The sequence below is a fragment of the Myodes glareolus genome, chromosome 12 (assembly GCF_982192425.1).
Source record: "Myodes glareolus chromosome 12, mMyoGla1.1, whole genome shotgun sequence".
NCBI classification, from domain to species: Eukaryota; Metazoa; Chordata; class Mammalia; order Rodentia; family Cricetidae; genus Myodes; species Myodes glareolus.
Genome location: NC_142037.1, coordinates 17724964 through 17740185, shown reverse-complemented (window position 1 = coordinate 17740185; position 15222 = coordinate 17724964). Strand labels below are relative to the sequence as shown.

General features: G+C 41.0%; 1 protein-coding gene across 5 annotated transcripts in view; it reads left to right on the top strand.

The window, feature by feature from the left end:
- The window catches only part of Acin1 (apoptotic chromatin condensation inducer 1), a 43825-nt gene that overhangs the window by 328 nt on the left and 28275 nt on the right, over nt 1-15222 (top strand). For 4 of the 5 annotated variants that reach the window (XM_085698515.2, XM_048444845.2, XM_085698514.2 and 1 more), the window contains exons 2-4: nt 1276-1341; nt 5943-6054; nt 6421-6534. In XM_085698515.2, the coding sequence (XP_085554641.2) occupies nt 1276-1341; nt 5943-6054; nt 6421-6534 (292 nt within the window). The remainder of the gene's footprint in view (nt 1-1275; nt 1342-5942; nt 6055-6420; nt 6535-15222) is intronic. The other variant, XM_085698516.2, reaches the window with a different exon arrangement.

Sequence of the window (15222 nt, the reverse complement as noted above, 5' to 3'; positions counted from 1 at the left end):
TGTGGCTTGCGCTGGAATAGAGATAACGCCGGTTCCCGCCTTAACGGCAGCAGCGCGAGCCCAAAATGGGAGGGTGCGCGCTACTCTCCCGGAGTGTCTTAAGCTCCTTCCTTCTTCCCCCCACCCCCTCCTTGTTTGTGTCTGTGTTTTCGGCGCATGCGCTGCAGAAGGAGTTAAATCCCTCTACAACCACCGGTGTGGCTGGCCTTAAGGGGGCGAGTAGGGCAGGGTCCGAGTTAGGGGTACAGTTGGGTGGATAGGGTTGGTGTCTCTAGCTGCAATAATACACATGGGGTAGGGTAAAAATGTCCGCTTGATTAGATTAAGACCTTGGATGAAGGGAAATCTTGATTGAAGGACTTGGTCAAAGACGGGTGTCTAATTTATAGGGAATCGAGAAGCAGTCTGGATAAGAATTTGGTGACTATTAGTGTAAGAGGTGAGACAGATTAGGCAGGGATTTTCGTATCGGTTTGAGTAGATGAGAATGGGTTCGTCCTGAGGTATACCATATTGTATATCGGTTTGATGTAGATGGAGGGAAGGTGAGACGGACTAGTGTAGTTAAGAGTTCATTAGGGTACATGGCTGATGGTGTGGATTGGGACGAGGTTAGTTCAGGGTTTGAGTTGACAGACCGTTGCTTATCCTGAAGCTGACAGTTTGTGGGTGGATATGGATTAAGCCAAGCCACAGATTACGAAGTCTGTGGTCAATTTCTTTTTGAATTTTTAATACATTTGATTAGTCTGGATGTCACTCTGCTGAAAATTGTGCCGGTTCAGTTAGTTTTAGTTCTGAATAACTAACCAAGTAATAGTCAGATCCTAATCAGCAGCCTCACGGGTTCATGTAATTTAAAGCTTGTTTGAGTATTTGGATTGCCGCCCCCCACCCCCACCCCGCCGCCCCGTATTACCAGATTTAAAGTGGTTCCTAGTCAAAATTGCCGACAATATCGGGATTCTAGTACTGATTCTGTCACTTTTGCTGATTTTTTTTCTTTTTTATGACATAGCCAGGTCGCTGATTCTTTGTGTGCCTGTATTTTTCATCTGTATATTTGGGAGCGGTAACCATGGCTACCTTTAAGGGTCTCATGAAGATGCATGAGAACAGTATTAGTAAAGGGCTTTTAAGCTCCATGAAAGAAGCATGGTATAAATGTATATTTAAATGATTTAATATAATGAAAAGGCTGTGGGAGAGGTAGAAATCTGGGTTGCTTTTTGGTCCCCCCTCCTGGTTTCTGATTTTTGCTCTTCTTTGTGCCAGGCTCTAATGCTAGAAAATTTACAGAAACACTCAACACCCCATGCTGCATTCCAGCCAAATTCACAGGTAAGAAAAAGGGTTTGTTTAGATAGAATGGACTGTTTGGAGAAAGTTGGGAATAGAAGGTGTTGGATCTTCCATGCTTATCAGAAGCAGTATTTTCTTAATTTTTTTTATTGCAAGTGTTCTCATATTAGACAGTTGCTGTCTTTTTCTTTTTAAGGTTCATTTTTATTTTATGTGTATGAGCGATTTGCCTGCATATATATCTGTGTATTGTGTGTATGCCTAGGTCCCACAGAGGCCAGAAGAGTAAGTATGCTGAGTCCTTTGGAACTGGAGTTACAGCCAGGTGTGAGCCACCATGTGAGTGCTGACTTGTACCTGGGTCCTCTACAAGAGCAGCCAGACCTCTTAACTGCTGAGCTCTCTCCAGCTTTCAGACAGTTGAATTCTAATCAAGACTAAATTTTGCATAAAGAGTAAAAAAAAAACATACCAGAGGAGCTATAATTTTGGATACTTGCAGTGTAGCATGCCAAAAGGTATAGCTCTGATGAAGTGTGCCACAAGAATCTGAAGTCACTTATTTGCCATTAGTTTGGGGGAAAGTTGTCTTTGAATAGGGATGTGAAATAAAACACCTGTTATTAACAACTCTTATTGACATAGTTTTTTTTAAAAAAATTTGATTCTCTATTAAAAATTCCTTATTTCTGGTGCTAGCTGTTTAACTTAACAGTTTAAGGCTTTATTTCCTCACCTGTAGTAGGGAAAATAGTTGGACTCGGCTCTTAGTTATACACCTGTTCTGCCTTGATAGCTGGGAGAAGACACTTCATGCTTTTTTGTTGTTACTGTTTTATTTTGGAAGAATGAGACAGAATCTCTCCGTGCAGCCATGATGGCTTGGAGCTCCCAATTTACCTATGCTGACTTTAGACTTGGGGCAGTCCTCCTACCCAGCTTCCCTGGTGCTGGGATAACAGACTTGTGCCCTGCCCCCAGCTTTCTACATATGTTTAATTTTGAAGACAATATTCTATAGTTAAAAGCAAATATAAATGTCTAGACCATATCGTCTATTAGAATGCTTTTTATCTTTTAAACAATCCTTCATTTAATATGTCATACACTTAAAGGAAAATGCAGTGGTGTCTGGACCCAGGACTAGATGAGGTCCCAGGATACTGTGGAAAATCTTCTGTTCCCTTGTTAATACCTCATTAAGCTGTGAGTCCCATAATGTAGTCAAGTTTCTGAGGTTAACAAGCATGGGAGAACAAAAAAATCAACTATGTAAGGGGCTGGAGAGATAGCTCAGTACTCAAGAGTGCTTGTCACTCTGATTCAAATTAGAGTTGATTCCAGCACCTCCATTGTAAACATCTGTAACTTCAGTTCCATGGGAGCCAACCCTCCTCTGACCTCCAAGAACATGGCTGAGCACACAGACACACATATACACATACATCTAAAGGTACGTGTGCATATACCCATAAGTGAAAACTGAAGAGATGGCTCAGTAGCTAAGAGTACTTGTTGCTCTTTAGAGGACCCAGGTTCTGTTCCCAGCACCTACATGGTGGCTCACGGCCGTCCTTAACTCCAGTTCCAGGGCATCCCATATCCTCTTCTGGCTTTGAACACCAAGCGTACACGTGATGTACATACATCCATGTACTTTAAAAAGTCATACATATAAAATAAGAATAAATAAATAAATCTTCAAAAAACAATTTAAAAAACTACTTAGAATAGTTAATTCATAGTTGTATTTTTGGATCTTTGTGTTTTAGACTTTGAAGCATTGATTGTATTAACCAAGGTTTTGCGGGAAACATACTTGTTTTCTTATTCTTGGAACTCACAGTTTGTCAGTGTCCATTGAGTACTGAGAGACTCCCTTACTGTAGGTGAAAATAAGTATTTACTGTTAGAAAATATGACCGAAAACATCGGAAGTATTGGATTGACTTGCCTTCTTTGGAGGTCTGTAGACGTACAAGAAGGACTTGAGGGAGACTTGTAAAGAAAGAACTGAAGGGCAGAAAGAATGGTGTGGAAATGTTATAGATGGGGGAAAGGACTAACCCTGGATTGACTTTGTTGTTGTTGTTTTGAAGCAGGGTCTCTCTGCATTTCCCTGGCTACTCTGGAATTTCCAGAGATCCTCCTGTCTCTGCCTCTGCCTCTGGCTCCACCTCCCTAGTGCTGGGATTAAAGGTATGGGCTACAGTGCTTGGTATGCCAAAATTTCTTACTCAGAGAAAACAGATCTGTTTGGTTGGTTGGAGTTTTGGAGGCAGGGACTTACTCTGTAGCCCAGACTGACCTCAAACTATGGCAGCTCTCCAGCCTCAGCTCCTCTCGTGGTATGATTGCAGATAAAAGCCACATGTACTCCCCTTTCTGTGGTTTATTTTGTATATCTTTTAATGAAAGTGCTGTTATAAGTGTCTCAAGTATTGAATGTATATTCCTTTCTTTGGTCTCTTAATTTCATTTAAATACTATGCTTGTTTTGTTTTTTGTTTTTCAAGATAGGTTTCTCTGTAGCTTTGGAGCCTATCCTGGAACTAGTTCTTGTAGACCAGGCTGGCCTTGAACTCACAGAGATTCCCATACCTCTGCCTCCCCGAATACTGGGATTAAAGGCACGCGCCACCACCGCCCGCCCCGGCTGGCATTTATCTTTTTTTGAGATGGGAACTCACTTTGTAGACGAGAGTAATCTGCACAGTAGATATCACAGAGATTGGCCTGCCTCTGCCTCTCTAGTGCTGGGATTATAGGCATGCATCATGCCTACTCTTCTTATTTTTAAGGAAAATGGTAGATTATTTTTAGATAAATTCTAATTTATATAAAAATTTAGATGAAAAGGCATAATTTGGGCTCAGGATATAGCTTACTGGTAGGGCTCTAGGTATTATTCCTCCCTCCCCCATACACACAGGGGCCAACAACAGGATTCATTGTGATAGCACACCTATGCTACTCAAACTGAGGATTATAACGCCTAAGGACTTCAAGTTGGAAGCCAGCCTGGACTGTGTAGTGAGACCTAATTTCCAAAAGAAGCGTAGTCCCTAAAATTCTTACTTCTTTTTATCTGCACACTAACATCACTCTTTGAACTGAATATTTTAAATAAAAATATTGACGTAGTTTCTCTTTTTGCCATAGTGCTATTTATTCTAATGTTTAGTATAGAATGGTTTAGAAAAAGCCTTCCATATGAGTGGTGGTGGCTCCTACATTTAATTCCAGCACTCAGGAGGCAGAGGCAGGTGAATCCCTGAATTTGAGGCCAGCCTGGCCTGCACAGTGAGTTATGGGACGGCCAGGACTACATAGAGAAACTCTTAAAAAAACCTAAAAAAAGAAAAAGAATGATAAATCTTCCAAGAGTTATGTTTCTTGGATCTAGATATATGGAGTAGACTTGCTCCATGTAATTTCTTTGCATTTCTCTGGTATACTTTCTTAGACTGTTTTCTTTTTTTAATCTCTAATTAATAGAGAAAAGTCTTACATGTTTAGAAACTATCAGATTTTACTGTTTATAGAAATTATTTAAATAAATTCATGTTTCTTTATAAGGTAATTTGCTTTTGTTGCTTTTAGTAAAATGTTTCATAATCATTTTTAGTTTTATTTGTTTATTTTTAAGGCAAGGTTTCTTTGAGTGCTTTTGGCCGTCATCTGTAGACCATGATGGCCTTGAACTCACAGAGATCCTTCTAGCCTCTACCTCCCAAATGCTGGGATTAAAGGCGTGCGCCACCACCACTGCCTGGCTTTATTTTTAATTTTTTTAATTCTTTTTTAAGGAGTAAATTTTTTTAATGACTTATTTTTATTTTATGTGCATTGGTAGTTTGCCTGAATGCGTGTCTTTGTGATCGGGATTCCCCTGGAAATGGAGTTACAGACCTTTGTGAGCTGCCATGTGGGTGCTGGGACTTGAACCCAGGTCTTCTGGAAGGGCAGCCAGTGTTCTTAACTACTGAGCCATCTCTCCAGCCCTCATAATAATTTTTAAAACATTTTAACATATTAAGCTTAACTTTGTGATAAACATTTTAAAACGTTCTTTTTTTTAAGAGGTGGGGGTGGGTTAGAGCAGTAACTCAGTAATTAAGAGTACTGGTTGCTTTTCCAGAAGACTCGGGTTTGATTCTCAGTGTCCATGTGGCAGCTCAGAAGTAAATATATCCATTCCCAGGGCATCTGATACCTTCCTCTGAACTCCGTGGGCATTTACACGTGTGCTGCACCAACAGTCAAAACATTCATACATGTAAAGTAAATTTTAAAAGCTTTCAATAATTAAAACAATTCATTATTAAAAAAAGAAAACTTGGAAATAAAAATGTTATGTAACTAAATTAACCAAACCCAAAGTATGTACATTACCATGAGTTTCTCTGCAGTTAGAACAGCCATTGTGAAGCCATAGAGCTTCACATTGGATTGTGTGCTTTAGCTATCTAAATATATTTTTATGTGACTTTCCCATGAGGGAAAAAAAAAAACTTTAAAACTAGAAAAACATCTTTGCATCTCTTCATGACTCAGGTGTCCGTTACCTGCATGCAGACTTTTCTAATCACCTAATAGCTACCTCCCTTAGACTTTCTTATCCCATTTCCTCTGCACAGATTGGGGAGGAGATGAGCCAGAACAGTTTCATCAAGCAGTATCTGGAAAAGCAGCAGGAGCTCCTGAGGCAGCGTCTAGAACGTGAAGCGCGAGAGGCTGCAGAGCTTGAAGGTAAGCCTGGCTGTCACTTCTAACACGATCTTTGCTTTGATCTCTGATACCAAAGTAGATGGGTCTAACTAATTTCAGGAATAAGTCGGGTGAGACTGCTGCTCATTTGCTTTCAGTGTTTTGTGAAGCCAGATGAGTTACAGTTTGACTGTGTCAGGGAGAGAGATGCTTAGTTTGAGTAGAAGAGGAGTTGGAAGTCATGCCACCATTTAGATGAGGTGGAGCTTAGCGCTCGTTTTTGTTCAGTGTTCTTTTTTGGTATGTGTGTCTGTATCTATAACTTTGCCTGCCGTCCTTCACTGCTACAAATCCTACATGCTGAGCCCTTCACTCCCTCCCTGCCCCGACCCACTGTGTACTTTGCAGAAGCTGAGTCGGAGGACGAGATGATCCATCCTGAGGGAGTGGCTTCCCTGCTGCCTCCTGACTTTCAGAGCAGCCTGGAGAGACCAGAGCTGGAACTCAGCAGACATTCGCCCAGTACGTATCTCCCTCCCCACTGCGCTGTTTGTCAATCTTGCGTAGTTGGTGGGGGAGGTAGTGATGCCTCCTTTCATGATAAGCCTCCATGAAAGTCCGAGGAAGTTCTGTAAAGCTGATGGTTGATGTCTGTTTTTAGAGAAGTATGTCCTTTTTAAAATGTGGTTTTACTTACATGTTAACTACTCAGTATCTTATCAGTTAGTATGATTTTTCTCTGTACCTTTTCCTTTTTCATACATCTCTGAATTCAGCAACAGTCACAACTTTCACCTCTTTGTTGTATGTATACATGTAGCCACCACCACTCCCAGATTTGACATCTACTGTTTACATGCCTGTTGTCTACCAGGTATGTGCTTGGCCCCAGAATATACTAGAGGAAAAGATGTCTGTCTAGTAAGTAGATGGGTATTGATCAAATCGTTATGTATACAGTTATACTGAGTGCTGTTAAAGGCAATGCAGACTGTTTTGTGAACATATTATAAAGAACTCTAATTTGTATAATTGGTTCAAGTAAGATTAAGTTTTCATGGATAGTAATACTAGGTACCTAATTTTTCATATTATCTCATGTAAAGACTATAAATATAGCCTTTGTCTTTTGGAAAGATTTTAATTTGATTTTGATTTTGTTTGTAATGAGGTTTTGATGCATAGCCCTGGCTGTCCTGAAACTCACTACTACAGACCTGGCTGACCTCAAACACATCTCCACCTACCTCAGCCTCCAGATTGCTGCAGTTAAAAGCATGTGCCACTTTCCCAGCAAAAATTAGGATTTTTCAAGGCAGTGTGTGTGATGTGGTCATTAGGTAGTGTAGTGAGCCAGTGTGTAAATGAGCAAATATTTTCAGCTGTTAGTGTAGTTAATGGGCATCAGGACGGTTAAATATGGACAGTCCTGCCGGGCGGTGGTGGCACACGCCTTTAATCCCAGTGCTCCAGAGGCAGAGGCAGGCGGATCTCTGTGAGTTCGAGGCCAGCCTGGTCTACAAGAGCTAGTTCCAGGACAGGCTCCAAAGCTACAGAGAAACCCTGTCTCGAAAGAAAGAAAAAAAAATATGGACCGTCCCTCCATGTTGAACACTTTCAGAATATGTGCCTTTTCAGCTCTCCTGATCAGCACAGAATTCCTTGAAAAGGGTACATTTTTTTAGAGATATTTATTGGAGAAAGAAATTCCATGTAAGGTTAAAAAAGTGAAGGACCTTTGAGGCTTATTTTATGTAAGGTCTTAAGTTGGTTATTAGTGTCTGTATTTTTTGATCCTATTCTGAGTCCTTGAGGGAAATTTTTAGATATTGTTTGTTTTTATTTTATATGTATAAATATTTTGCTTACATGTATGTGTGTGCATCTCATGTGTGCCTGGTGCCCGGGGACCTATAAGAGGGCGTTATTATGCCCTGGAATTGGAGTTAAAGGTAGTTGTGAACTCACATGTGAGTGCCAGGAACTGAACCTGGGTCCTCTGCAAGAGTAGTAAGTGTTCTTAACCAGTGAGAGACCACCATGCCTGTTTTGTTTTGTTTTCAAGATAGGGTAACTCTGGCTGTCCTGGAACTTGTTCTGTAGACTAGACTGGACTTGAACTAACCTGTCTCTGCCTCCTGAGCACTGGGTTTAAAGCATGCGCAGCCATTCAACTCTCCCTGCCCCTTTTTTTGAACCTCATGTAGTCTAGTCTGGCTTCCAGTTCACTGAGTAACCAGGACTTACCCTTGAACATGAATTATGGTATGCTCCATCACATCCTGCTTTATTCAGTGCTAGAGGGATCAGACCTAGGGCTTGGTGCATGATGGGTAAGTACTCTACCAGCTAAGCTATAAACCCAGCTGAAAATTCTGTTGATAACAAATTTCTTTTTCCCCCTTTGCTTATGGATCAAACCCAGAGCCTAGCACATGTTAGGCAAGTGCTCTGTCCTTTTGGAATTTTATGTGTATGGGTGTTTTGCTTTTGTGTATGTCTGTGCTCCATGAGTTCAGAAGAGGGTATCGGATCCCATGGAACTGGAGTTACAAACTGTTGTGAGCCACCATATGGAATTAAACCCAGAAGAGCAACAGTGCTCTTAACAGTCACTCATCTCTGTAGCCCACCCTCCCTTACTACATTTGGGGTTGGGGCTGAGGAGCGCTAAGGCACAGCCACAGACCATGTGTGGAGGTCAGAGACAGCTTGTAGGAATTTGTTTTTGGCACCGTGTGGGTTCTGGAAATTGAACTCAGGTTGTTAGACTTAGTCTCAGTTCTTGCTGGCCGTAGACACTTTTTTCTGCTTGTATGCGTGTTGCCGCCCCCTTCTCCCCCCCCCCCCCCTGAAGCTTTTAAATTTAACAGTGACAGTTTTGGAGTGATTAAAAAGTTCTTTGGGGCCCTCTTTTCTTCCCAAATAGGGAAATAGTCAATTCTCAATTGGTTTGTTTGTTTGTATGTTTGTTTGTTTTTCAAGACAGGGTTTTTCTGTGTAGCCCTGGCTGTCCTGGGACCCACTCTGTAGACCAGGCTGGCCTCAAAGTCACAGAAATCCGCCTGCCTCTGCCTCTAGAGTGCTGGGATTAAAGATGAGCACCACCACTGCCCAGCTGGTTCACTCTGCTCTTTACTGCTCTTCTTTTCCCCCGATTATAAAGCCAGAAGGACAGGGAGAGTCTCTTACAAATAAATTATCATCATTGTCAAAGTCATGGAAATATGTATTGGAATTTCTGCTGGATACATATTTCTGTTATTAGAGTTTATTGGATGTTAGTACATGTATTGTCTGTTGGTGAAGAGAATAATTGCACATAAAACTTTAAAAATGGAAGATAGTAAATATGTGACACAAATGATACACATATACCATACTTTTTTAAGATTATTATTTTGTATTTTTAATTATGTGTATCTGTGCGTAGGTCTGTTTACAGGAATGCATTGGATCCCCTGGAGCTGGAATTACAGGAGTTATAGCCACCTGACATGAATGCTGGGAACGAAGCTAGGGTTCTCAGGAAGAGTGGTACATGCTCTTAACCACTGAGCCATCTCTTTAACCCTCTTCCATAGGGTTTTTTTTTTTTAATTGCATTCATTTATTTGGTGTGTGTGTTTGGATGCACCAATGCCATGGCTCACAGGTCAAGGTCAGAGGACAACTTAAATTGACTCTCCTGCCATGATTTCAGGGACTGAATTCAGTTTGACAAGATAGTATCTTTACCCACTGAGCCATCTTGTCTGCCCTTTGTTTTATTTTGATTTTGTTTTTCTGAAACTGGGTCTTTCTGTAGCCCTGGAACTTGCTGTGTACCAGGCTGTTTGAAACTCACAAGGATTCATCTCCCTCTGCCCCTTGGATGCTGAGACTAAAGATGTGCACCACCTTGCCCAGCTCTTCTGTTTTTTAAGGCAGGGTTTTGCTGTGTAGCCCCAGGTTAAACTTAGTCTTGAGGTCTCTGTTCCTTGCCTCTCATCAGAGTGAGAGATCTGGGACCACTCTTCTGGGGGATCTGAGTTCGATTCCCAGCATCCACAGGGCAGCTAACAGCCATGTGTATCTCCAGTTCCAGGGGATCTGATACCCTCTTCTGGCCTCCACAGGCATGAGGCACACAAATAGTACATAGACATACATCAAGGCAAAAACACTTATATACATAATGTTTAAAAAAAAAGTGAACAATCTCAGTACTGGAGGAGTAATTAGAGATTGCCTCATGGCAGAGATACAGATTTGAAACACTCCTTAGAAATCAGTAACAGTTTAAATTGCTACAGACTTTAAGAATTATTTTTAGAATGGTACAAAGACATAATAAAGATAGGAATACTGCAATTTTTTCGATGTGTGAGTGAGTATATTAAAGATATGTGTAGGTTTCTGAGGAAGCCAGAAGGGGAGTCATACTCTAGAACTGAAGGCAATGTGAGCCTCCCAGTGTGTGTCCTGGAAGAAAAGTAGCAAGTACTCCTAACGACTGACTCAAGTCTGCGGCTGTTGTGGTGTTTTTAAAGGAGGGACCATACACTTAGACTAATACCACCAGAGTAAAGTTATTCATTTTCAAAAATACTTTAAAATACAACTTAAAATATAGATTGAAATAATATTATAGAAGTCTTTATGTGCCAAGCCAGTAAATATGAACTTTTAAATTTTTCTAGGTAAGTAGGGAATTTTTATTTATTTATTTATTCATTTATTTTTGTAATTCCCTGTGGTTTTTTTGGGAAAGATCTTCTGGGGACTAGGAGACAACTCGGTCAATCAAGGGCTTGAGAACCTGAGTGTGGACCCCAGAACTTATGCCAAAAAAAAAAAAAAAAAAGCTGGATACATGGTGTACCTGTGATCCCAGCACTAGAGAGGAGACTGGTATCCCTGAGGCTCATTGGCCAACCAGACTATCCTGCTCAGCAAGCTTCTGGCCAGCTAGTGATCCTTTCTTGAAGGGCAAGATGGATAGCATTCAAAACATCCAAGATTGCCCTCTGGTGCGTGACTGTGTGTGCGCGCACCCACACACACACACCTCTATTCTAAATGTAATTTGAAATGAAAGTGAACAGCGTATCCTTATATAGAATAGGTTTCAAAAGCAGCCATTTTGAGAGGATAACCGGTCTTCTGTGATTTAGATCCTCAGCAGGATTTTACCTGTGGTTATGATTGATAGAAGCAAAAAATACCGAGAGGGGAAAAAGAGGTGAAAAGTAAATTAAAAAACAGGAATTTAGTAAGTTGTAGAGTACAACTAACAATTGCTTTCAGTGCTCTCCACTGTATTTTATGCCAGAGACTTTTCTCCTAATCTTGGAGACTTTTCTTCTAATCATGGCTAGGATATGCATCTCACTAAAGATATGATACAGCCAGAGATGGTGGTGCTTGTTCAATGCCAGCTACTCACGAGTTTTCTGTGTTGTGGCCAGTCTGGCAATTTATTAAGACCTCATATTACAAAAAAAATAAAGAAGTCTAGGTATAGTGGCAAGTACACTTGGGAGGCAGAAGCAGGATGGTCTCTTGAGTTCAAAAACCTTGCTTCTCTATAGCAAGTGCAAGAACAACCAGGACTAGTAGAAGAGGCCCAGTCTTGATGATAATGATGTTGAGCCCATAGGATGGCTCAGTGGATAAAGATGGTTGTTACCAACTTAATAACCTGAGTTCGATTCCCTGGGCCCCATGAAATGGAAGGAAAGAATTTCCAAAGGTTATCCTCTGACCTTCACATTGTGTTGTGATATGTACACGCCCACATACTTAAACATACACACAATAAGTAAAATGTAATTCCTAACTAACCTGGAACTTGCTATCTAGACCAAACTGGCCAGTAAAATCTAATTCTCAACAATTAAAAAAATATGAAAATGTGGTACAGGGATGGGGATGTAATGTAGTTCGGTGGCAGAACACGTGTCTAGTATCATGAGGTCCGGGTCCAGTCACAAACACTGCAAAACAGATGTGGGAGTGACAATAAGCTTAATATGGAAAAACACTTGCTGCCACACCTGACAGGTTCGTTGAGTTTGGATCCCAGAACCCAGATGGTGGAAAGAGAGAAACCAAGTCTCACAAGCTGCCCTCCGACCTCCACACACCTGCCATAATATGCATGCTCACCCGCACACAAATAAATATATGTAAGAAGTAAGGACAGCAGAGTGGTGAAGGTCTGTAACTCCAGGCTAGGAAGGCTGAGCAAAGGATTGCCTCAAGTTCCAGGCCAGCTTGCACTGTGTGGTAAGTAGCCGGGCAGCAGGGTCTGGTTAACAAGACTCTGAAAAACAAAAAGGAAAACCCAAATGGCAAGCTGTCGTTGTCATAGTTTACTGGCCTATGATAGATTGACATTCTCTATCCCCAAATCAGGGAATACCCGGATTCAGGGCTGATAGAGATAGAGCTCAGCCATACCACCCTCCATTTAGGTACTTGAAGAAATGCCCACTGCCTTTTCTGTTTTACTCTTCAGTAGTAAGATTTTGGTTGAAATAAATTTTCTAGGAACATGTTTTGTTAATCACTAGTAACAACTAAGTGTTTTGTTCACTTGTTTGTTTGGTTTGGGTATTTATTTATTTATTTATTGTTTTAGTTTTTTGAGACAGAGTTTCTCTGTGTAGCCCTGACTGTCCTGGAACTCGCCCTGTGGGCCAGGCTGGCCTTGAACTCAGATCCACCTGCCTCTGCCTCTTGAGTGCTGGGATGAAAGGCACATGCCACCCCTGTGCAGCTGTTGTTGTTTTTAAGATTTATGAGGGTGTTTTGTCTGTATGTATATATTTGTACATGTGTGCCTGGTGCCTGCAGAAATCAAAAGAGGGCAATCAGATCTCCTAGAACTGGAGTTATGGATTTAGGTGCTGGGTCCTCTGGAGGATTAAGCGCTCTTGAACTATCTCTCAGCCCCATTAGATGTTTTTAAGAACTCAGTCGAGAAAAAATACAAAAACATTCTTTTAGTTTTTGAGATAGGCTTTCTATGTGTAACACTCTTGGCTGTCCTGGAACTCTTTGTAGACCAGGCTGACCTTGAAATCATGGAAGGGAAGTCCGCCTGTCTCAGCCTCCTGAGTGCTGGGATTAAAGGCGTGTGTGGTGTTTTCATTGCCCGCTGGAAAAAAACATCTTAGAATATCTGCTGAGAGTATTGGTTTCTTCCTCCACTCTCCATCGTATGCCTTTAACAGCCCTCGGTGCTTTACCCTGTGTTTGTCTTACAGAGTTTGTAGCCCTACTCCTTTTTCTCGGTCTGGATGCTGAGGGGGATTTGGCAAACAAATTCCTTAGAAGGCTGAGTAATAATTTAAGTTTGGCATTATTGCTAGGACTCCCTATTGTTGCTGCTAATGTTTAGATAAGGGTACCTTGGTAGTTGTGATTCAGTTGCCTAAATTGGGTCCTGTAAATCCTCTCCAGGGATTTGTTTTCAAAGATTAAAAATAATAATAATAAAACTACTTAATCCCAACACTCATGAAGCTAAAACAGGAATATGGAGAATTTGGAATCAGCCTGAGATACATAGTTATCCCAAAACAGCTCCCAGACTACTCTCCGAAATGCCCTTATATAGTCTTCCTATTAATGCCTCCTTCACTGTCTAGCAGCACTTTTCCCTTTCTTCTGAAGGCTTCTGGCTTTGGACATCTTGGAAATGAGAAACTTTTTTTCAAACCTTTCTTTCAAATTTTCAAAAAAATATTTCCTTTAATATTAGCCTGTTGGTAGCGTTGGATTTGCCTTTAGGTAAAGTGCTCAATGTCTACATGTATTAACACCTGACTTTAAACATTCATGTGGTCAGGTATTGATAATACCAGCTGTCTCAGGCTTCCACCTGACACTCTCCTCCACCTCCGAATGTTTTGTATTGTTAGTGATTCCTAGTTTCATTTCTGAGGATTCCTTCGAGTTTTTGTGACTTTTATAAAAGTGATTGTCAGAACTGAACAGTCTACCTATTTTCCCAGATCTCTTTGGTGACCTCCTAGTGCTTCCAAAGAAATAACTATCCATAATCCTGTTACTGAGGTTTTATGGTATGATATCCAAAATAATGTACATTAGACTAACCTACAGTGAAGAATAAATCTCTTAAACTTGGGTATGTTTAATTTGTAAATTACAACTTAATAAAACTTGCCTTTGGCTCTCAAGACATTTATCTCTGGTCAACTTTTTTTAAAAATATTTATTTATTTATTTATTTATTATGTATGCAATATTCTGTCTGTGTGTATGCCTGAAGGCCAGAAGAGGGCACAAGACCTCATTACAGATGGTTGTGAGCCACCATGTGGTTGCTGGGAATTGAACTCAGGACCTTTGGAAGAGCAGGCAATGCTCTTAACCGCTGAGCCATCTCTCCAGCCCTCTGGCCAACTTTATATACAACTTTTTTATTGCCTTTTTGTTGTTGTTTGTTTTGCTTTGTTTTGTTTCTTAATAGTGCTAGGGATTGAACCCAGAGCCTGTACCATGCCACACAAGTGCTGTACTGATGAGCTGCATCTCTGACCCTTGTGTTCTTAGACATTTCCTTAGTATCTCAGTCTTTCCATCTCAGATGACTTTGAAGTCACCTTGAAGTCCAGGGTGACCGTGAATTCTTTTTAGTTTTTCAAGACAGTGTTTCTCTGTAACATTTTGGAGCCTGACCTGAAACTCGCTTTGTAAACCAGGCTGGCCTCGAACTCACAGAAATCCACCTGCCTCTGCCTCCTGTGTTGGAATTAAAAGCGTGTGCCACCACCACCTGGCTGGCCTTGAATTCTTTATCCTCCTATTTCTCAGGTACTGGGCGTCTGGAAGCATGTTACCATACCTGACCTTGTTTTTGCCTACAAGATAAATTAACTTCTTTCTTTTCTTCTGTCAAAGGAGTTTTGCCTTTTTTTTTCTCCTTTTTCTTTTTCTTTAAGTAAATCCTCCTGTCCTGAGCTCAACTCTGTAGACCAGACTGGCCTTAATTCACAGATCCACCTGCCTTTGCATAGGTGCTGGGATTAAGGACACGAGCACCCCACTGAGTGAGAAACAGTTATCTCTTCTTCTCTCTCTCTCTCTTTTTTTAATATTTATTTATTATGTATACAGTGTTCTGTCTGCATGTGTGCCTGCAGGACAGAAGAGGGCACCAGTTTCATTACATATGGTTGTGAGCCACCATGTGGTTGC